Source organism: Periplaneta americana, chromosome 6 (genome assembly GCF_040183065.1).
Source record: "Periplaneta americana isolate PAMFEO1 chromosome 6, P.americana_PAMFEO1_priV1, whole genome shotgun sequence".
NCBI classification, from domain to species: Eukaryota; Metazoa; Arthropoda; class Insecta; order Blattodea; family Blattidae; genus Periplaneta; species Periplaneta americana.
The window spans coordinates 41130933-41155651 of record NC_091122.1 but is presented as its reverse complement, the minus strand read 5'-3'; the positions used below and the strand labels follow the sequence as shown (position 1 = coordinate 41155651).

At 33.8% G+C, this 24719-nt stretch overlaps 1 protein-coding gene across 1 annotated transcript; it reads left to right on the top strand.

The window, feature by feature from the left end:
• Positions 1–8192: 8192 nt before the first annotated feature.
• LOC138701272 (retinol-binding protein pinta-like) lies at positions 8193–15937 on the top strand. Its single transcript, XM_069827993.1, has 7 exons — positions 8193–8330; positions 10441–10613; positions 12102–12261; positions 13483–13735; positions 14001–14111; positions 15256–15358; positions 15629–15937. Exons 2-7 carry the CDS (start codon positions 10475–10477, stop codon positions 15787–15789), a joined length of 927 nt encoding a protein of 308 aa, XP_069684094.1. The 5' UTR covers positions 8193–8330; positions 10441–10474; the 3' UTR covers positions 15790–15937.
• The last annotated feature ends 8782 nt before the right edge of the window (positions 15938–24719 follow it).

Here is a 24719-nt window from a genome sequence, read left to right as displayed (position 1 = left end):
ATATGAAAGCGCAAGTATAGATTATTCTCGGATATGCAATCGAAAGACAACTAGCGAAACGTCGCGGAGGCTGGAAATCCAATACTGTCGCAGAAGGTTATGTTCTGTTACTATAATAATTAGCGTTAATTGTAAATAATATTCAAATAAATTCAATTTGTCATCTCGTTTTTCAATGTCTAAATCAATTTCAACGTTATATCAAGGTTAATGTTTAATTTACTCTCTAGATTATATCAAGGTCAATGACATTTGTTTCTCGGAAAAAATCAATACTTTCGCGTCTGCGCACATTTCACAATTTACGAGATATTGCACAAGGTCACTTCCACTCCCCAGTCAGATAAGAATAACATGAATACTTATGAATAATTTCAAGTTAGAAATATGGTCGAGCATAAAAAGTCGTATGAAACTTGCTTATAATGGTAATTAAGACGCTCGTATGAAAATTATGAAACTCGCTTGCGCTCGTTTCATGAACATACTCGCGTCTTAATTACTACCATTATAGGCTCGTTGCATAATGTACTATTCTTATACACTTTAATTTTTTGTAGGCCTAGTAAATTTTGAAACACTATTTTATAGAAATTCATCCCATACATTATTTAAATCAGCTTCCACATAACTTTTTTTCGTACACATATTTGCAGTCATAATTATACTAACGTTAAGCAGAGTTAAATGCAGTTCAAATAAATCTAAAGTAGCAAACAGATTTGTTTTCTTGTTCAGATCCTCCAATCTTCTGACAAGTCAACAAAATAGCGGATATTGTTTCTGCTCTTACAGTCTCCGCAAATTTCTTAGTGCACGGTCAAACCAGTTCCTCTTAATTTATTTCTTCAACAGTCAGCTGTATGTTAGTTTGAATGTAATGTGTTATGCCAGTGTTTTATATCATACGATTTTGTGTAAAGACCTTTTGCATTAAAGCATATTTGAGCATTTAAAATTGACTGCTCTACAATATTAGTATTCCTTGAACTATTGCTTATATGACAAAAATACCAGTTGCGGTTAATTCTAGAATGTCATTGCTTCAGTTACTTTTTTGTTCAAAGAGTGAAAAGTGACATCCACATACTTTACGCACGCACATATTTCCCATACAAGTTGATTCACAAATATTACATTCGCATAAAACCTTATAGTTCAAAAGGAACAAATAAATGTAAATAAGCAAACAGACAGACAGACAGACAGACAGGCAGGCAGGCAGGCAGGCAGACAGACAGACAGACAGACAGAATAAAAGCACTTTTATATTATTTTATAAATCAGCGATGGTGCAAAAACGACTTTTAAAGCATTATTGTACTCGACTTTCTTGAATTTATAAATCTTGATTACACAACTTTTAACACTATATCACTTCGGAATATGTATTATATATCTTTCTCGTGTTAAATTTTACTGTACCTGGTTAACAAGTTTCGGCCTGCTATTGACCTTCTTTAGAACTGGATGTTGCTGGTCTTGGCGCCTTTTGTTTTGTTTCCTGTGGGGGTGTGTTTGTGTAGTGTAATGTGGAGTCAAAGAGTGTGTGTGTTCTGAAATTGAGTTGTGTATTGAGAATTTCATATGGATGTGTTTTTGTGTGTTTGTATTCTTGAATTCTTTAGCTAATGAGAAAATAAAAGTTAAGACATAACGTGGTCTTGTTCATACCACGGTCAGCAATATGTTTTAGCCATTTTTTTATCCCATGGGAACATACATATTTCTCATATTATGTAAGGTTGTAGTTCGACAAGGTTGTCCACTATCACCAACTTTATTTAATATTTATATAAATGAAATTATTTTAAAATGGAACCAAATCTACACATCAGGAATCAAAATAACCAGTGCTCTAACATTAAATACCTTACTCTATGCCGATGATCAAGTCATAATTTACAATTCAGAGGATAATTTACAAAGAGGATTGTATACATTAAATGAAATATTAAAAGATTTTGGGATGGAAATTTCAGCACAAAAATCAAAAGTAATGGCATTTTTAGGACAAGACCCAGTGAGAAGTAAGATAATACACAATAACCAATGCCTCGAACAAGTGCAAAATTTCAATTATCTGGGTTGTGAAATATCTTATCAAAATGAAAAAGATGTGAACAAGAAAATTACCAAATTTACACAAATTCTAGGAATAATAAACAATACATTAAAAGCTAAATTAGTACAAAAATCTACAAGAATAAAAATATATAATACACTAGCATTACCCACCCTTCTATACGGAAGCGAGATTTGGACATTAAAGAAAAAAGACATGAACAGAATCAAAGCAACGGAAATGAAATTTTTCAGGAGAACAGCAGGATATACTCTTTTAGACCGAAAAAGGAATGAAGAAATTTTAGAACAATTAGAAGTAGAGTCAGTAGAAGAAAAAATCACCAGATACAAATTCAATTGGCTAGATCATGTAAGAAGAATGGAAAATTCAAGAATCCCAAAAATTATGATGCAATATAAACCTAGAGGACATCGTCGACCAGGAAGACCGTTAAGAAGACTGCTAGATGGGGCCGAAACAGGTCTACAGAGGCCTAATTCGTGAAGGATGATGATGATGATGATGATGATGATGATGATGATGATGATGTAAGGTTGTATGGGCTGTGACCCATTCTGGAATTTAAGAAGATGAGTTACTCTTCAAATTACGTTACCTCGACTTTCTCATAGGATATATTGCTACAAATTTATTTGGAGAATATTTAGTACTTTAGTGTGAGGTAAAAATATAATTAAATCCTTTTACATTATTTTTACGTAGCATGTAATTCGAAACAGGAACTTTAGATTTTACTACCGGAACTTTTATATGTGTAAAATCGTCATCAAATTGCTAAGAGATCAAAGTTTGAACACATCAATTATTACATTTGTCATAATGAAGTCAGCACATTTGTCGAGAATTAATCGTCAGCAGTTGAGTAACTGTTTCAAAGAATTGCCGCATCACGCAACAACTTTGACGTTCTTCTTATAACAGGACAAGAGTCTATTGAGAGACGAAAAGCAAACTTGACAAAGCAGATTCTAATATACGAAAATCTTTGTATTTACAATAATACTACACATGTCATTGTAAAATTATTAAATATAATCAGTTTATAAAGTAAAACTATGAATAATAATCATCACACCTTACAAATTCACGTTGGTGTGTCACTGGGCAAAGTACAAGTTCAGGAAGTGAATGCCAGCTATTGTGGCTTGTGTTAATTTTGTCATTTTCTAGCTAATTATCATGGCATCGCGAAATGGTTGGTGTTTATGTAATGATGATATAATGAACCAATGATGCAACGAGAATAACAGGAAAAATAGAACTAATCTGGGAATACCTTCCAAAGCTACTTCGATAAACGCAAATCTTAAAAACCCCCAAGACTATAACGGAAGTCTGAGGGAATAAATTTCCGATTTAATATGCACCCAAATAGGCTACATGAACTTTCGCTTACTAGATGACACATAAAATACATTTTCTTTAACCTCAAAATTAAGACATTTGACTTCATTATTAATTGAAGGCTTCCCCAGAAAAAGATTGTAACATCAAATTCTTGAAACATGTAATGTAGGTGGAAAAATTCATTTTGAAGCATTTAGTTAGTTAGTGGGGTTTAAAAAGGGCGCGCAAGGAATGGGAATAAAAATAGAAGATAAATTCCTATTTAATTTACAATTTGCAGACGATCAAGTAGTGATTGCCCAAGATCTTTTTGATTTAGAATTTATGGTCAAAAGATTAAACAAATTTTATGAATCCTGGGGTCTTTCTATAAATTATAAGAAGACAGAATATTTGGCCATTAATACTAAAAGTAGTGATAATATTGTTATAGATGATGAAATCGAAATTAAACAAATTAACCAGGTAAAATACCTAGGTACAATTATAACTAAAGTAGAAGGTATTGGCGAAAAGGAAATAAAAAACCGAATTGAAAAAAGTAAAAACATTATAACATGTTTAAATTCTATATGGTGGGATAAACATCTTTGGAAGGATACCAAAAAATATATTGGCAAAATGTTAGTTGAATCTGTATTAAACTACAGAAGTGAAATATGGGTAATGAGTGCATATTATAGAAAAAGAATTTTGGCCGTAGAAATGGATTATTTGAGATGAAGTGCTAGAGTCTCCCGCTTGAACCATATTAAAAATGAAGAAATTAGGCATAGAATGGATGCTGAAGAGACAGTGTTAAATAGAATAGAAAATAAGAGTTTGAAGTGGTTTGGTCATCTGATGAGAATGGGCGAAGATAGATGGCCTAAACAAATTTGCCAGTGGAAACCTCCAGGAAGAAGAGAAAGAGGTAGACCAAAAAGAACTTGGGACAACGAAGTAATGGAGGTCATGCACAAGAGGGGGGTTGAGGACTGAAGACGCACAAGACAGAAGGCTTTGGAGGATTGGCACAGGAAGATGGCAGTAGCTGTAGAATCCTGAAAAAAAAAAAAATATATATATATATATATATATATATATATAATTATTGAATTAAATGGCATAATAAAGTTGTATCTCGATTAGTCAAATAGTTTTGATAATAAATATAAGCCTAATGAAATACGTACGCCCCTGAAATTATTTTCCTTTTTCCCGAAATGTGAATTACAGTTTTGAAGGTTGTATCCTTATTATGGGAAGGTCTTCAATTGTACAGTTTAAGTAGATATACTTATGTAATTGGTTTACCACAAATTTAAATAAAATATTTCATCCAGGATGCAGCGAAGTAGAAACCCTTGGACAAGTTTTGGGTTATTGCCCTAAAGGAGAACTACTGAGGAACAATCGCCACCATAAAGTGAGAAGCTCCATCACAACCACTCTTCAGAAGGCAAAGTGGGAGGTTTACGAAGAAGTGCACTGCTTGGCTGAGAATGGCTCAAAGAGAAGAGCAGACATTATAGCCATCGGTTGCCAGAATCAAAGAAGCCTCATTCTTGACCCCACTGTCCGTTTTGAGAAGGATGATCAACAAGCCAATAACGTTAACAATGAAAAGAAGTCTATTTACAACCAAGTATTCCTCACTTCAGTGAGAGATACAAAATGAATACCGGTATTAACACATGGGAAGTGAAAGTACTTCTTTTTGGCACTAGGGGAACTTCATTTAAGTTAACCAAAACCATTCTTCTTTCTCTTAAATTTTCTAATGAGGACATTAACAAAATTTGTCTAATGGTATTGAGAGATTCATTATCCATTTTACACAATTACTTGTATAATACTCTGTAATTTTTTTTACTTCATTTCATTACTCTTCAATGTACTTTCATCTCATGTTTCTCCGAAATCAAATTGTACTTTATTTTTAAATTTATCATTGTTCCGTATTCTCTCCGCAATCATATTGTATTTTTAATTTAACGTCTGCTTTGTATTCTGGATCCTAGTGGTCAGCCGTAGATTTCGGCCAGATGTCCCAAATTGTGGAATTTGTGTATATTGTAATCATTTCAAATGTTTTTTATTCACAACAATTAGCAATAAACGTGATATAAATATACACAATCCTCCATATTAAGAAGCTTCTCTTCATTCTACTAGCTCAGTGGCATTTTCTGTAATGCCTTGCACAGTTACTGCAAAATCGGCTGCCATTTCCAAACGCACCTAGTAATTTTAGCTTCTAAAACATGTTTATAACAACTTCAAATCAATAAAAGTGCATCTTAGAAGACATGTTCGAAGTGTTCTCATCCTGTTTCAATACATTTTTGCCATCTCTAAAGTCTAATTGGTTTATTTTACGACGCTTTATCAACTGCGATCGTTATCTAGAGTGAAATTAAGGTGATAATGCCAGCGAAATGAGTCCAGGGAGCAGTGCCGAAAGTTACCCAACATTTGATCTTAATTGGTTGAGGGAAACCCCAGGAAAAAACCCCAACCAGCTAACTTGTTCTCTGAAGTTTGTTCTGAAATACCCAAGTAATTTCTTGTGACATGTTCCAAATGATTTGTCGGATATTTTCTTCCATTTTTTTCCATACTGGCAACTTAATAATTCAGCTCAATGCAGTATGCTAAACAGTCCACACCTGTGGAGCAACGGTTAGCGCGTCTGGCCGCGAAACCAGGTGGCCCAGGTTCGATTCCCGGTCGGGGAAAGTTACTTGGTTGAGGTTTTTTGCGGGGTTTTCCCTCGACCCAATATGAGCAAATGCTGGGTAACTTCAGGTGCTGAACCCCGGACTCATTTCACCGACATTATCACCTTCATCTCATTCAGACGTTAAATAACCTGAGATGTTGATAAAGCGTCGTAAAATAACCCACTAAAAAAAGTATGCTAAACATCACTCTCAAACAATAACAGAAAAAAAATCACAAAAGCTTGTAGCACAACACTATGTCTTTCTAATGTTCTCAAACAATTAGAGAAACACAATAGCTTGTACTACATTACGCATGAATGAAAGGTCCCTTCAATGTTCTCAAACGAATAGGAAAAACATATAGCTTGCATTACAATATGAACGAATGAATAATCCTCCCATTGTCCTCAAGCAATTCGGGCAGAAAAAAAAACAATAGTTTTCACTACACTACACACAAATCAATAATCCCTTCATTCTCCTCAAACAATTAGAAAAAACACAATAGTTTGTACTACATTACACACGAATGAAAGGTCCCTTCAGTGTTCTCAAAGAAATAGAAAAAACACATGGCTTGCACTACAATATGCATGAATGAATAACCTCCCACCCAATCGTCATCAAACAATTGGGGGGAGGGGGAAACAATAGTTTGCACTACACTACACACAAATGAATAATTCCTCCATTCTCCTCAAACAATTAGAAAAAAAAAACACAATAATAATAAAATAATAACCTTACTTACTTACTGGCTTTTAAGGAACCCGGAGGTTCATTGGTCCCTATCCTGAGCAATATTAATCCATTCTCTATCATCATATCTCCACCTCCCTTAAATCCATTTTAATATTATCTTCCCATCTATGTCTCGGCCTCCCTAGAGGTCTTTTTTCCTCTGGCCTCCCAACTAACATTCTATATGCATTTCTGAATTCGCCCATATGTGCTACATGCCCTGCCAATCTCAAACTTCTGGATTTAATGTTCCTAATTATATCAGGTGAAGAATACAATGCGTGCAGTTCTGTGTTGTGTAACTTTCTCCATTCTCCTGTAACTTCATTCCTCTTAGCCCCAAATATTTTCCTGAGAACCTTATTCTCAAACACCCTTAACCTATGTTCCTCTCTCAAAGTGAGAGTCCAAGTTTCACAACCGTAAAGAACAACTGGTAATATAACTGTTTTATAAATTCTAACTTTCAGATTTTTTGACAGCAGACTGGATGATAAAAGCTTCTCAACCGAATAATAATAGGCATTTCCCATATTTATTCTGTGTTTAATTTCCTCCCGAGTATCATTTATATCTGTTACTGTTCCTCCAAGATATTTAAACTTCTCCACCTCTTCGAAAGTAAATTTCCAATTTTTATATTTCCATTTCGTACAATATTCTCGTCACGAGACATAATCATATACTTTGTCTTTTCGGGATTTACTTCCAAACCTATCTCTGTACTTGCTTCCAGTAAAATCCCTGTGTTTTCCCTAATCGTTTGTGGATTTTCTCCTAACATATTCACGTCATTCGCATAGACAAGCAGCTGATGTAACCCATTCAATTCCAAACCATCTCTGTTATCCTGGACTTTCCTAATGGCATACTCTAGAGCAAAGTTAAAAAGTAAAGATGATAGTGCATAATAATAATAATAATAATAATAATAATAATAATAATAATAATAATATTAACAAGGAGCATCCTAAATTAAATGAAGTACGATCACTTAAAATAATAAATATGTATGTATGTATGATATGCAATTATTATTATTATTATCGTTATTACGTACCAGTACACAGTAAGTCTCGACGAATTTTCATGCGCAGCTCCTTCAAATCCACCATGTAATTCTCCATTAACACTTTTACTTTAAGTTTCTTTTATTGTTTTCCTTTTTTATATTTTTTTGTCTTAAAAGGATATGAATCTAATGCTAACTTGCAGTGTCAACTGTACATAGTGTTCTTAAGTCTCAAGTGTTTACAAAGCCATTCAGAGCCTGGAGAATGTGACGTGTAAGAACAAGAGATGGTGGGGGAACAGACTGAGGCATCTTTATATTCCATGGACGAAGGCACACAATTCAGTTACTTGCTGTGTGCTTTAGCTATTGGAAGTATTGTCAGCTCAATAGAGTTTGTCTGTGTACCAGTCTCAAAATACGTTCAACTATAGTAAGTACAAATTTAACCCATAATAAAAAAATTATATTCGTTTTACATTATAAAAGTCAGATTTTTTTTATCATTTTTGTTATTAAGGCATCTCATGAACAAGTGAACAAGTTTGTTTCTAAATGCGATTTTTTTATCTTATACATTTTAAAAATTATAAAACAGTTATATTACCGGTTCTTCTGTATGGTTGTGAAACTTGGACTCTCACTCTGAGAGAGGAACATAGGTTCAGGGTGTTTGAGAATAAGGTGCTTAGGAAAATATTTGGGGCTAAGCGGGATGAAGTTACAGGAGAATGGAGAAAGTTACACAACACAGAACTGCACGCATTGTATTCTTCACCTAACATAATTAGGAACATTAAATCCAGACGTTTGAGATGGGCAGGGCATGTAGCTCGTATGGGCGAATCCAGAAATGCATATAGAGTGTTAGTTGGGAGACCGGAGGGAAAAAGACCTTTAGGGAGGCCGAGACGTAGATGGGAGGATAATATTAAAATGGATTTGAGGGAGGTGGGGTATGATGATAGAGACTGGATTAATCTTGCACAGGATAGGGACCGCTGGCGGGCTTATGTGAGGGTGGCAATGAACCTTCGGGTTCCTTAAAAGCCATTTGTAAATAAATAAGTAAATATACATTATAAACAATAAATGTGACATAATTAGGAACGTTAAATCCAGACGTTTGAGATGGGCAGGGCATGTAGCGCATATGGGCGAATCCAGAAATGCATATAGAGTGTTAGTTGGGAGCTCAGAGGGAAAAGACCTTTGGGGAGGCCGAGACGTAGATGGGAAGATAATATTAAAATGGATTTGAGGGAGGTGGGATATGATGGTAGAGACTGGATTAATCTAGCTCAGGATAGGGACCTATGGTGGGCTTGTGTGAGGGCGGCAATGAACCTCCGGTTCCTTAAAAGCCAGTAAGTAAGTATTTAATATTTTACTAAATAAATACTTCAGTGTTGTTGTATGAGGCAGCATTTCTATACCGAATATGAATGGTAGTTGGGAGAAGAGGGATGAAAATGAAATATTTACTTACTTACAAATGGCTTTTAAGGAACCTGCAGGTTCATTGCCGCCCTCACATAAGCCCGCCATCGGTCCCTATCCTGTGCAAAATTAATCCAGTCTCCATCATCGTATCCCATCTCCCTCAAATACATTTTAATATTATCCTACCACACAAACCATCTTCGGAACTGGTCTTGGCACCTCTTGTTTCCTGTGTGGGTGCGTTCGTAGTGTAGAGTCAAAGAGTGTATGTGTTTTGAAATTGAGTTGTGTGTTGAGAATAACTCAACACATTAGAACAACATGAAATATACAGACACACGAAAACACACCCCAACGATATTCTCAACACACAACTCAATTTCAAAACACACACACTCTTTGACTCTACACTACGAACGCACCCACAAAGGAAACATGAGGCGCGAAGACCAACAACGACCAGTTCCGAAGATGACCGAAAATAGGTCGAAACATGTTAACAAGGTACGTTAATAATATTTAACACAAGAAAGTTCTTATCATACATATTCAGAGGCAAGTATTTGCCGGAAGAAGGGCACATAGCTAATTTGTCATTGGTGCATATATGCCCTTCTTCCATCAAATGCCTCAACTTAAGTGAATATGATTTTTCTTCATAAATTATAATTCTCTTCAAGCTCAAAAAAAAAAAGTCTAGAAGACAGATTATTGTGAAGAGATGTAAGAAAAAAAAAATGCAGTGAATACCGGAGTTCTTAAGCATTAACAATCATAATTAACAGTTAGCATAGCTTTCTTGACGTAGATGAGTGGCCTCTCTTCATATTTCTCTCTCGTTTTTTTTAAGATGTAACCTTGTAAGGTCTTGTCACTCACGTTAAACGTGACGTTTAATAAATTCATTATAATTGTTTACATATCATTGCATATTCATGAGCCACTTGACTGCTACTATGACAAACATTTCTTGGTAGCGTATTTAAAGAAAATAACAGACGACAGTTTAGCAGCAGCATGTAACAAATGACAAAGAGAACATTTTATTATATTAAACAAAACAATGTCTGAATTAATAAAGTGTTAATTTCTTGTTACAGATTTGTGATTAAGAGGTTGAAAAAAGTTAAAATCATGACATTACTGGGACCAAGCAATGACCAGCTCACATCAATCTTATCTGAACTGGGAGAAAAACAAAACACGTTGGAACAGAATATTAATATTCTCAAGACGTGGCTTACATTTCAACCTCATTTACCACAATCTATTGGTAAGTCAATGTACTTCATGTGTTGAAATTACAATAGTATTTAATTATACAATAATACATTATGCAATGAGCCTATAATGGTAGTAATTAAGACGCGAGTATGTTTATGAAACGAGCACAAGCGAGTTTCATAATTTTCAAACGAGCGTCTTAATTACCATTATAGGCAAGTTTCATACGACTTTTCATGCTCGACCATATTTCTAACTTGAAATTATTCATAAGTATCCATATTATTCTTATCTGACTGGGGAACGGAAGTGACCTTGTGCAATATCTCGTAAATTGTGAGATGTGCGCAGACGCGAAAGTATTGATTTTTTCCGAGGAACAAATGTCATTGACCTTGATATAATCTAGAGAGTAAAATGAACAGTAATCTTGATATAACGTTGAAATTGATTTAGACATTGAAAAACGAGATGACAAATTGAATTTATTTGAATATTATTTACAATTAACGCTAATTATTATAGTAACAGAACACAACCTTCTGCGACAGTATTGGATTTCCAGCCTCCGTGACGTTTTGCTAGTTGTCTTTCGATTGCATATCCGAGAATAATCGATAATTGCGCTTTCATATTGCTTTCTGATTGGTGAAAAACCTGAACTTTAATGAAGTCCATTAAAGGGCTGCTACCAGGTGTATAATTACTACATTTCGGCATAGTCGAGCATAAATGCAATTAACATATTTATTGAAAATAAAGTAAAAAGATAATATACTCGCATAATATCTTTCATTAAACGTTTATAACACGAATAATACTAGTAATCAATCAAAGAGAGTAGGGGGGAGAAAAAGAATTATTTCCCATGGAGATAATTATAATGAAATAGGCTAAGTACGTATTAATTTTTAATGTATCTAAATTATGTTTCGTTATTATTACTATTACGAGCATATATTTCAACTAAACCATTTGCAAAGTTTACTGTATGCTCTTTTATTTTAAATCAAATTCTTCAAATCATTGTTTTGAATATACAATAGGACAACTCGAAAGTGACGGTCATAAAATACAAGTCTTTACTCCCATTATGTAACATTTTTCTTTACATTCCATTTTAACTTAGTTTAGTGGGTACTGATATTTATATTTGTGAACATCACATTTAAGCAGCAGAATTGGCTGAAATTGTAACGATGTATGTTAACTAAATGCAACTGACATTCATTATAAATCGTAATCTGGGCTGTAGAGTACAACTTTTACAGACTTTGCTTTGTTTTAAGAATATTACCTTTTGTGCACATACTTAAAAATATTCGTGAAAGAATTGTTCTTTCAGTTCACTGATTTTCTATTAAATTCATTTAACTTTCTTTTGTTCACCTTTCTTTCCCTGAATTCGATATCAAATATTATATAAAATAAGTAAATAATGCTTTCAATGTAGAACATTTAACATCTCAAGGACTTACTGTTATATTACATTGCAGCTACTTACTGTCCATACTGAATATTTTAAAATAATTTACAGATGAGAATATCCTCAGATCATTTCTGCGAGGATGTAAACACAATGTTGAAAGAGCTAAGAAGAAAATAGACAGTTACTACGCAGGAAGAGGGGCTGTTCCCGAGCTTTTCACAGATCGTGATCCTTACAGCAAAGAAATTCAAACAGGATCTCATGTTCTGTAAGTAAATACGTATTTAAATTCTATTAATAATTACACACTGTTTTGAAATGGTTGTAAATTAAATATTTATATAATATTACCAAACTTAGGACACACATTTACGAAACACCAGAGATCTAGTTACAAATATTAAGACGGTCTGCATAGTTTCAGAATATAAATAAAACTAATTTAAAAAAAATTAGACTTTAAATATAGAAAACAATACACACACTTTTCTCCTACATAAGTGGTTTTGTCCTCTGATTGAGGTTCTGGCTGATATGTACTTCTATTATTATCAGGTAGTACATCTCATTTGATGACCTTAATACGACATCTTTGGAAAATCCAATCTACTTCGCTTCTCATGAACAGTTCAATGATGATTTGAACAAAATGTGGTACCTAAGAGTTTACGTCCATTTCCGGTTTTTCCCCTTCAAAATTTTCTAGAGCTCTTTCAGTGGAGTGAGACAAGTGGCCAACAGGCTTGGAGCTCACATATTTAGTTTCTTTCAGCCCCGAACCCCTTACAAGGACGCGTTTTGCGTACCTTTTAAATTTCTCCTCAAAGTTCCCTTTCAATTCAATTCAATTCATATGACGACATGTGTCAAAGGAAGAACAATTATTGTTTGTATGCATCTGAAGTCTGATTAGTGTAACATGTAGCTAATCAGCTATGTATACAATGAAGGGGGAGAGGAACTGACCACCCTACCCCATTATCTCCTGGCCTAGTTGCCTCATAAGTGGTGTCTTCTTGGTATCATTTGTGAGGTTCAGACCTGTCTTCGGACAGTTGTCTAAACATCAAGTGGTTTTGTGTCATGCGGATCATATGATCACGCAGCCCGGTCACTTGTGAATGCATAAAATTTATTCATAATTTTACATTTTAAGGAAAGGGCCCAAAGTAGACATGATACTGGTACTCATATTACATTCTTCAAGGAGTAGATAGAATGATTAAATTAAAGGACGAGCTAAAAAACACGAAAATTTTAAATCAGTAAAAATATGAAATATTTGGAAATCTGAGTATGATAGATCAATAATAAAAGAGATTTAAGATGGGCGATTTCAGACGAAATATAATAAGGATCTATGTAACTACTATATATCGAAAGTGGCAAGTTTTGTAAGTTTAGGTGATTTACCAATTTCAGATTTTATTTACTAATTCATTATTTTAATGGACAGCAAGATTAATCGATATTATTATATTCTTTACAGAAACGCCTTCCTTTTACCACGCCTAACACCTAGTGGATGCAGAGTGACAGTTCACAGATTCAATTCATTTGATCCTGACAAATTAAATGTGCAATGCATATTCAAATATCTGTTGATGATGGCAGATGTCAGACTTATCGAAGAAACTGCTATAGTTGGTGATATCTACCTATTTGATCTACAGGACATAATGCTGATGCACTGTGCCAAATTGGCAACTCCCTTGCTCAAGAAGACTTTAGTTCTAGCACAGGTAAGCCTTCAGTTTGTACAAGTTGTAATTGCTACCGGTACTACCCTGCAGGTTTAACACTGTTCTACAAAGTATCATTAGAAGTTAAATTATTTGTAATTATACATGATTCTCAGTTAATGACCAGCAAAATTCGATATAAAAACGAATATTTCATAACATTACTACTTTTAAAATCAGACTGTTTCAAACTATTTTCTTTGTGTCTACTAATGTAAGATATGTTTTTATTACTGGTACATAAGAATGAATTTTATTTTTTTAGGAAGCATATCCACAGAGGCTAAAGGAAATACACGTATTCAATGCCCCACCTTTTGTAGATTGGATTTTGAACGTCTTTAAGGCTTTAATGAAGGAGAAAATGAGGAATAGAGTAAGTATATTTCATGTTGAATCTTTCGTACACTACTTTTAACACTTGAATATAAATAATTGATTAAATGGCGATCTTACTCGTGTTAATTGTGTAAGCATGTGCGGCTTACAGCTCTTTCGGTGCTTCTTCACACCATCCTCAGAGCCTGCTAGATCTTGGCGTCATCTCGAACTTCGCTGCCTGTTGTGTGGGTGCGTTCGATTGTTAAAAAGTGTTGAAAACAGAAATACAACATAGCATACAGAACAGAAAACACACTACAAAGACATCTCAACACACAAACAACACGAACAAATAAATACACCCACACAGGCGTATACAAACTCACATGCAATAGTTGCGACAGTTTCTACATTGGACAGACAGGCAGATCATTCCAAACTCGATACAAAGAACACATTAAAGCAATAACCAAAGGACACAATACATCTACATATGCCGAACGCATAACTAATGCTAACCACACATACAATAACATAAATACAGACATGGAAATCCTACACATACAACCCAAAAACCAAAAACTCAACACACTAGAACAACATTAAATATACAGACACACTAAAACACACCCTGATCAAATTCTCAACACACAGATCAATTTCAGAACACACACACTATTTGTCAACACTTTTCAACAATCGAATGCACCCACACAACAGGCAGTGAAGTTCGAGATGATGCCGAGATCTAGTAGGCTCTGATGATGGTGTGAAGAAGCACCGAAACAGCTGTAAAGCCGCACATGCTTACACAATTAACACGAGTAAGATCGCCATTTAATCAATTATTTAAGTATATTTCTATTAATACAAAAACTCTGGAAACAAGATTCTCGACATAAACAGCTAAATTAATTTGAAACTGACACATTCGAAATTATTCTATTTCTCAATTTACTTAAACTATCTAAGTGGCATCTTCTAGTAACATTTGTGAAACACGATTTCCTTAATGGCCAACTTAAGAGAAACAAGAATGTTAAAAACTTAAGTTTTTATTTGTGATTTGACTACATCCCAACAACCATCTTAAAAGAAATGAGTACATGTGAATTTTTTCTAACATTTATATTCATATTCATTACAAAATTAAAACTGTAATTACGGACGATTTAAGTTTGATTTTTTTCCTTTTGCAGTTCTATGTGCATCATGGGCATGAAACATTACATCAATATGTACCTCGAGAGATCCTCCCTGCAGAATATGGAGGAAAGGAGAAGTCTTGCCGAGAATTACAAGGTAAATGAATTGTAACAATGTCTTTTCATTAACTTGTTTTTATATTTTACATCGTAAACTTAAGGCGAAAAACTGTCTATATTATGTTCACGATAAAGAAACTGACATTCCAGAAGGTCTATAAGTCCAGAATTTGCATGTAGCCTTGATATTTATTTTTATGACAATGAACAAAAATTCAAGAATTAACGTACATTATTTCCCTCAACAAACTATAAGGATAATGAAATCTATAAACAAATAATATTAATTTAAATATATTTTCTTCAGATGACTGGTCGAGAAAGTTGGAGACGTATCAGGAGTGGTTCAGAAAGGAAGAATCCGTGAAGGCAGACGAGGAAAAACGACCAAACAAGGACATACACCAAAAGCTCAATGATCTGATGTTTGGTTCTGAAGGTGCTTTTAGAAGATTAAGCATTGATTAACAAAATTACAACATGCAACAAACTATGAACTAAGTCATGTTCCTAATTTATTTTTCAATGGCTTGTGTGATTCTGGTGTGAGGTTATGTACGTGTTCCATTACTTCAGAGAAGTGTGCCTTTTCAAGCCATGGCAATGACACAATAATTGCTGTTGCTTGACTTTAAAACATATCATTTATTGTGCCATACAGACAATTATCAGAGTTTTGTTAATTCTTAACTCGTTACAAAATATGTACGTCATTTCTGAAGTTTTGAAATGTGCGTGACTCCAAAGGTATCTCAAATATGAGAGTACAACTGTAATGAGAACTAGTGTGTAGATAGAAAACCTATTTATTATTTAAGATTATCTATTGTATTTTATACTTTTAAAACATGAATGTAAACTGATAAACACGAATTAAATATGTACATATTTATAAATAATTATTACATATAAATATAACAATTTCCTATGCTTTCCATCGAAATATGTCACGATCTCCCTTTAACATATTCACCTGTGTTTCCTGAGATATAAACACAGTCATATAAGTGTCCTCATCTGTAGATGATGTGCCAAAGCTGTAGTTATTCTAGCTGCCGTAGGACTTGCCCTTGTTGCACCATAATAAATGAACTACATAGAAATTTTCTAGACATCACAATAACAAAAGTAGACAACAAACACACATTCAAAGTATACAGAAAACCAACAACAACACACATACACAAACAAGCTGCATTCCGAACAATGGTACACAGACTACTCAACATACCAATGAACCAACAGGATTACAACGAAGAGCTAAACACAATGACATACATAGCACAAGAAAACAGATACAACCCCAACATAATAGACAACATAATACGCAAGACAAAACAAAACCACAAAAAACAGAAGAATACAACACAAACACAAGAACACAAAAAATACATCACACTAACATACAAAAACAAAAACATACATAAAATTGCAACCTCATTCAAGAAATTAAATTACAACATCGCATACAGAACAAATAAGACTCTACAAAAACATCTCAAAACACAAACAAACAAATACAACCACAAAGGCGTATAGAAACTCAAATGTAACACCTGCAACAACTTCTACATAGGACAGACAGGTAGATCATTTCAAACACGTTACAAAGAACACATCACAGCCATAACAAAATTACAAAACACCTCCACATATGCAGAACACATCACAAATCCAACCACACCTACAGAGACATCAACACAGACATGGAAATACTGCACATCCAACCAAAAAGCCACAAACTCAACACACTAGAACAATATGAAATATACAGACACACGAAAACACACCCCAACGATATTCTAAACACACAACTCAATTTCAAAACACATACACTCTTTGACTCTACACTACGAACGCAACCTCACAGGAAACAAGAGGCGCCAAGACCAACAACGACCAGTTCTGAAGATGACCCAAAATAGGTCGAAACATGTTAACAAGGTACATTTAAATTAACACAAGAAAGTTCTTATCATACATATTCCGAAGAACTACATAGCACTGCATGGTGACGAATAATAGAGCAATGGTGGAATGTCAGTAGGGGAAAATAGGGGTAACCCGCGAACAACCCTTCACTAAGCACTGTCTTTGTTCACCAAATTCCAGTTGGACAAGTTGGGACTCAAACCTGAGTTACCAGCATGGAAAGCCAACACTCTTGCAATGCAGCTAATGGTGCGTCATATAGATATTGTACATTTCGCCTTCAAATTGAAAGTAATTACTGTCATGTAGCTGTATCAATTGGCTTATCAAGTTACCTTCACCCTACAATATGGCACTAGAAGTTTCCTGTATTCAGAAGTGTGTTTCCATAATCTAAAAATCTTTGTTTGTTGACCTTAGTGATAATTATCTCGGTATTCTAGTAACACTTGAAGCAATTTAGGGGAAAACCAATATATACAATGTATCTCAAATTACGACATCATTAATTGAGTAATTAAATTAGAGACCTAAATATCTGTCACATTTCCTGTGAAAATAACAATTTAATACCAGACACACAAACAAACCCTTCAAGCATGAACTGGTGAAGCCAGGCATGACTAGAAGGGGGATTTCACAAGCATGTGAAACAGGATACAGTAGGCAACAGGCATTTTCATAGCCTGTCAAGCCGACTATATCTTAACCATAACATTAATGTGGGTTATTTTATAAATTTTAAAGCCTGATATACGCATGTAAAAATGTGTACAGCCCAGTATTTCTACAGTTTATTATTTAATTACTAATATCGAGTAACTGTGAAAATAAACGACAGTGTATATATGTATATATATATATATATATATATATGTGTATATATATATATATATATATATATATATATATATATATATATATATTCGACCTCTCCTGGCACCACATTATCATAATCATCCTATCACATCATCGGGGTAATGTAACTCCGCCTTCCAGGCGCCCCAACCTCAGAAGTGGGTTACAATCAAGCCACGGCCAGGAGAGAAGACCAGAAATGTCGAAAAGACAACCTGGTGGCATTGGATTAAATATTCTAAATCATTTTTACGTCTTAATTTTCATGCTATGTAATAGCTATAGTTATTTATAAATTTATAAAACATTAAATAAAATATTAAAAGATTTTGGGATGGAAATTTCAGCACAAAAATCAAAAGTAATGGCATTTTTAGGACAAGACCCAGTCAGAGGTAAGATAATACACAATAACCAATGCCTCGAACAAGTGCAAAATTTCAATTATCTGGGTTGTGAAATATCTTATCAAAATGAAAAAGATGTGAACAAGAAAATTACCAAATTTACACAAATTCTAGGAATAATAAACAATACTTTAAAAGCTAAATTAGTACAAAAATCTACAAGAATAAAAATATATAATACACTAGCATTACCCTCCCTTTTATATGGAAGTGAGATTTGGACATTAAAGAAAAAAGACATGAACAGAATCAAAGCAACGGAAATTAAACTTTTAAGGAGGACAGCATGATATACTCTTTTAGACCGAAAAAGGAATGAAGAAATTTTGGAACAATTAGAAGTAGAGTCAGTAGAAGAAAAAATTCAAGAATCCCAAAAATTATGATGCAGTATAAACCTAAAGGACATCGTTGACCAGGAAGACCTTTTAGACGACTGCTAGATGGGGCCGAAACAGGTCTACAGAGGTCTAATTCGTGAAGGATGATGATGATGATTTATAAATTTTAATTCGTATTTAATATGCGTAATACTCTAGCTTAATTTTGAAGTCTTATGTGATTCATATTAATTTTATTTTTCTTTAATTAGATAAAAGTTTTGTTCGAAATTTATAAAAATGAAAGATATAGCCTATACTACAAATTTATAAAAACAGTCAATAATGATGTTACAATATTTATTGTATAATCGGCTTGATAAACTTTTGAAAATAACACATTTTTACTGTATCTTGCTTTTCATTAGGCCTACTTCAAAATAACACTCCTATTTACATCTGCTTCCACCATTTTACCATCAATCTCTCCTTTTCCTTCTTGCCCCTCTTCCTTGACATTCTGCATTTTATTTCCGAATTTACCAGTCTTTAAGTTATGATTTCTTTACAATAAAATACTATTTTAAGATCCATACTTACAACAGTGATTTAAAAACAAAGTGCGTATGTAAAACAACAGTTATAATTGAAAGCATGGCTGAATTAAAATTATGAAATCAATCAAATAAAACTGAAAAACTTGTAGTGCCAGACTTGTAAATAAAGAATATAGGTCTGTGGTAATATAGCATTGTTTTAATGATAAAGTCCAGGAGGAACAATTTGAATTGTTCTGTAAATTCGGTAAAACTCCAAATTTGAATTCAATGTAATGACGTCATTAAGTACAGGGCACAAAAGGATAAGTCAAATACGTGGTCTTATATTCTTTATACAGAGACGAACAGTAAAAAAAGGTCAGAACCTGCGACAGCTGAGGATATAGCAAAGATATTAGATATGATTAAAAAATGTGGGGATGTGCTAGTAAAGGGAAATTGTAAATGATAGAGAAGTATAGGGGAGAGAGAAAGTGTATAAGCTGATGTATAGAGATAAATATAAGTATTTATAGGAAGTGAGAATGTGAAAGGATTAGGTGTAAGTGGAATAGTGAGAAAGTGAAAGTGAGCGCAAATAGGAATGAGTGAAAATAGTGAAAAAGGGTTAAGAGAAATGAACAAGTGACAGCATAAAATTAGTACTAACATTTGAACGTTGGAACAGTAAATGAATATAAGAGAAAGATAGGAGAAAAGGTCAAAGAACAAATAATTCAATATGATCATTTATAGAGAATAAGTGAAATTGAAATTTTAGTGAATAGTAGTTACAGGAAAAAGGGGGTTTGAAAGGCATATATAATTTTAGATATATTACGATTAATGATCAAATAGAGAATAGCAAATGAAATGTAGGAGAAATACTGAAGGGGAGATTGAATAAGTAATAAAAAAAAAAAAGGTACATGGTGTAATTGGGAGTATTTGTGTAGACGTGTACTGCAAATAATGTGTTACTGTAATATGTTAATGGTGGCACCGGATACAGAAATGTGAGGTACACCATTATATGTAAAGAAGTGCTGTGACCAAATATATATCATATCATATCATATATCATAATATCATATCGTATCATATCATATCATATCATATCATATCATATCGTATCATATCATATATCATAATATCATATCGTATCATATCATATATCATAATATCATATCGTATCATATCATATATCATAATATCATATCATATCATATCGTATCATATTCTTTATAGTGTAAAGAGGAAAGAGATACAGCGCTAAGGGAAAGGAGAAATCTGTTTCTACCACGTGAGTGCACACAGTACATGCAAGCACAAATGTTACAATACGACAATCAGGCTTCAAAGCTGGAACTAATTATTCCTTTGTGCTAACTGTAAAATCCCTTGTTGTGGTTTGTCAGACTGTTAACATAATATGTTGCTTTTAGCACACTTCCATGGACAATTTTTATGTGGGTTCAAGGATCCATAATACATATGTTTATTTTAAAAAATGTTGGCAGTGTAAATAAAAGGCTTATTGTTGTAAATGCAAAGATTGATTGCTATTACTCCAAACTGACCTCTTTCTGACAGAAATGACTTTCTATCCTGATTCAGGGGTGAACATCGTACTAGTCACATCTGCCTATGTTCAATACTGAGCTATGCTCGACACATTATCTGTAAATTTTATTCTTTAATCCAAACGTACAATGATAGGCAAGAAGAATGCCCAGCCACAATATTTTAAGTGAATTAAGTATTATGCACGTCTAGCGTCAGAAGTGCCTGTTCACAACACTTGCGACCATATAACGTGCTCGTTTCTGTATAGAGATTCGGGTTCGAGTCCTGACGCGATTTTTAACATGTTATTTTTTCGGTCTTCCCGAATGTCTTATTCAATATTTCCAATATTACGACAATACACCTAGAGTCACGCGATTTATAGGCCACATATAACAGTTTAATATTTCTAATATTATGATTAAAGTGTCACGTAATTTATAGGATATGTATAAGAGATCTATGAATTCATTTAATTTGAACTAATAGTTAGTTACATGTAGGAACATAATTATATCGTCAGCTGACAGGCAATCTTTCTGCCCACTTTACATACAAAAATACAGGGTGATCCGTTTGGGTATGAATAAAATAAAAACACCGTAAAACATTTACTACTGAACTTTATTTGTTGAAACTTTGTGCATACAACACTGAAAGATGGAAGATTCCTCAGAGCTCAACATGACCCCCATTGCTCACCCTGCATAACTCATAACGGTGATGCAATTCAGCCCATGTCTGTTGTAACATAAGAGGGGTTGAGACGGTGTCGGGTGGAGTTTCCGGGTAGCTCAGTGGTAGAGCACTGGTACATTCAACCAGAGGTCCTGGGATCAATACCTGGCCCCGGAACAATTTTTCCCTTGAAATTATTCAAATCTGCTTTACAGGGAGCTTTACCTGAAAGACTAGATTTGCATAAGAGGGGTAATTTGTTGAAAAGCTTAAGTAATTTTTACTCTCAGAGCATCAATGTTCCTGGGTTTCTGTGAATAGACAATGTCTTTAACAGAACCCCACACGAAGAAGTCAGGAGAAGTTAGATCTGGGGAGTTTGGGGACCAAGCCAAGAGATAGCTGCTTCTTGTACTGGGTTTCACCTGAGACCTCCTGCATGTTTTTTAACACAGAACCTGTTTCTACAAATGTTCGATATTACAACATTATGGAATCATATTTAGGTACATTACGCACACCACACTCACGTCGAAATTCCCTTGTTGATTGTCATATATTATGGAAACTCCCAGCTTTTAATTATAATATAATCAGCAAGAAATTTTTCCTACTATCATAATAGCTTTATAATAATAAATTAATATTATCCATACTCAAATGGATCAGACTATATATATATATATATATATATATATATATATATATATACACATCGGTACAAATAGATTCAGAGAGAGGTATTGACATATCAAACATTTTTAAATGTAGTGATAAAAATATATTGTTTCTGAAATCCAGATGTGGAAGCAGGAACTGATTTGGCTCTCGTAGTAAAGAGATTAGACTGAAAGGACATTAGTTCAAGCTCCTAAGGGGCGAAATTTTTTTTATCTAATTACAACATCCAAAATGACTCTACAGTCAGGTTAGTCTCAGTATATTTAATACTGAAGTTTTTCTGAAATTAAAAGAGCTCCCCAGTTTTTCTTTTCTGAAACTATAGGGAATTCAGTTGTAACTACTATTATTCTTACTGCAGACAAGATGATCTGTAATTAATTCACGTACCATATGATCGTAATTTTTTTAGTTGATTATTTAACGACGCTGTATCAACTACGAGGTTATTTCGCATTGATGAGAGTGGTGATAGTGAAATGGTATTTGGCGAGATGAGGCCGAGGATTCGCCATAGATTACCTGGCATTCACCTTATGGTTGGAGAAAACCTCGGAAAAAAAACCCAACCAGATAATCAGCCCAAGCGGGGATTGAACCTACACCCAAGTGCAACTTCAGACCGGCAGACAAGCGCCTTAACCGACTGAGCCACGCCGGTGGCCATGACCGTAATAATATGGATTGTTTTACTATTTTGTCCACAGCAAACCTCACCAGACATATGGTGTATCAAATTTTCCAGTCTCTTTCGGTGAAAAGCAGTAGGTTAATTCCAAAACAACTCATTTTTGATTTAATACTTTCACAGTACTCAATGTGATGAGATATTTTTGCGGTTTTGTAATGTGTCCTTTCGAAGCTATGTAATGGCTACAATATACAAGAAATAGAAGGAAAAAGTGATCTGTGTGCTGGATCCGTTACGAAGAGTTGGAGAATATCTCCAAAATGTTCACTCTTTCTGCATCTCCCACAGTTTAAAAAAATCTCATATTACAAAAACTTACATTTTAATAACATATGATTTTCAATACGTTCATGGTTTTAAAAATTACATATGCATAAAAAACAGCATGTTTACAATATTTAGTAAACTTCTGAAGTTATATTTTAGCACAGAATAACAAATATACAGCAAGTCAGCAAGAATTAGTAGGAATCAATATTACAAAAATCCTAAGGGTATCTTGCCAGAATTTACAATGCAAAAATTAGAGAAAACAAAGAGAAGTTATGCAAATCTAGCATTTAGGTAAAGCTCCCTGAGAAGCAGACTTGAATAAATTTATTCAAAGAGAAGTTGATCTGAATTATTAGAGATTTCGAATAAATCAATAACAATGAAGAAATCTAACCGAAAGTCAAAAGAATTAGCATACAAAACCCTTGTTCGCCCAATTATGGAATATGGAGCAGTAGGTTGGGATCCTTACAGACAAAACCAAATCGATTCAATAGAAAAGGTCCAACGCAAGGCAGCAAAATATGTCAAAATGGGGAATGGACATGGTGAAGAGATAGTAAAAGACTTAGGGTGGGAACTTCTCAAGTCAAGGCGACGAAAAACCAGACTCACCGCATTGTTCAAGGCACAAATGGGACACAAAGCATGGACCGATATCAATGCTAGATTAGCAGCACCATCATACTTAGGAAGGACTGATCATATTAGGAAGTTTAAATGTAGAAAACAAAGAACGGACGTGGCAAAATTTTCCTTTGTTAACCGCTCAATAGTAGACTGGAACAGCTTACCTGCGGCAATCTTTCAGGGTGGTCCTCTTAAAATCAATACATTTAAGGAAAGGTTGAGAAGATTAGACTGAAAATATAATTGGAGCTGCAGTATAATTATTTAAGTTGTGTCATGTAATTAATTGAGTTGATATATAATTAATTAAGCTGATATATAAATAAATTAAGGTGATATGTAATTACTTAAATTGGTAATAGTTGGGTGAAATAGAAGTACTTATAAGCTAGATTTACTTTTGCTTATCGTAGGCATTATTATAGAATAGTTTTTATTTATAGTCCTAGGTTTATTGCATCTACTATTTATAGATTTACGTTTATTCTATTTTATTTCATTTACGTTTATTTTATTTTATTTCATGTAATTGTAATTATTGTATATTATATATTACTACCACCGGGTGTATACCCAATTGTAGTGTTAATAAATACATACATACATAATGCAAAGCAATTCAAATGTATTCTCAAACGGCCATGCATGGCCTCAATAATAAACATTGGCTATCCTTGAACCCCAGTCAGAGCATAAATCACAGAAAACATACAGTTTAATAACAGGGACTATGAACATAAAGTGCCAATGCACTCTATACCAGTAACAATCTGATTCATCTATTAACAAATCATGGGTAGGGATTTTCCCAGTTATGTCGACT

Bases quoted from the DNA above. Each gene is read 5' to 3' on its own strand.
- LOC138701272 (XM_069827993.1), top strand. From the start codon at position 10,475: ATGACATTACTGGGACCAAGCAATGACCAGCTCACATCAATCTTATCT. The intron at 13,736-14,000 runs GTAAGCCTTCAG...TTATTTTTTTAG, and splicing joins AGACTTTAGTTCTAGCACAG to GAAGCATATCCACAGAGGCT. The intron at 15,359-15,628 runs GTAAATGAATTG...TATTTTCTTCAG, and splicing joins GTCTTGCCGAGAATTACAAG to ATGACTGGTCGAGAAAGTTG.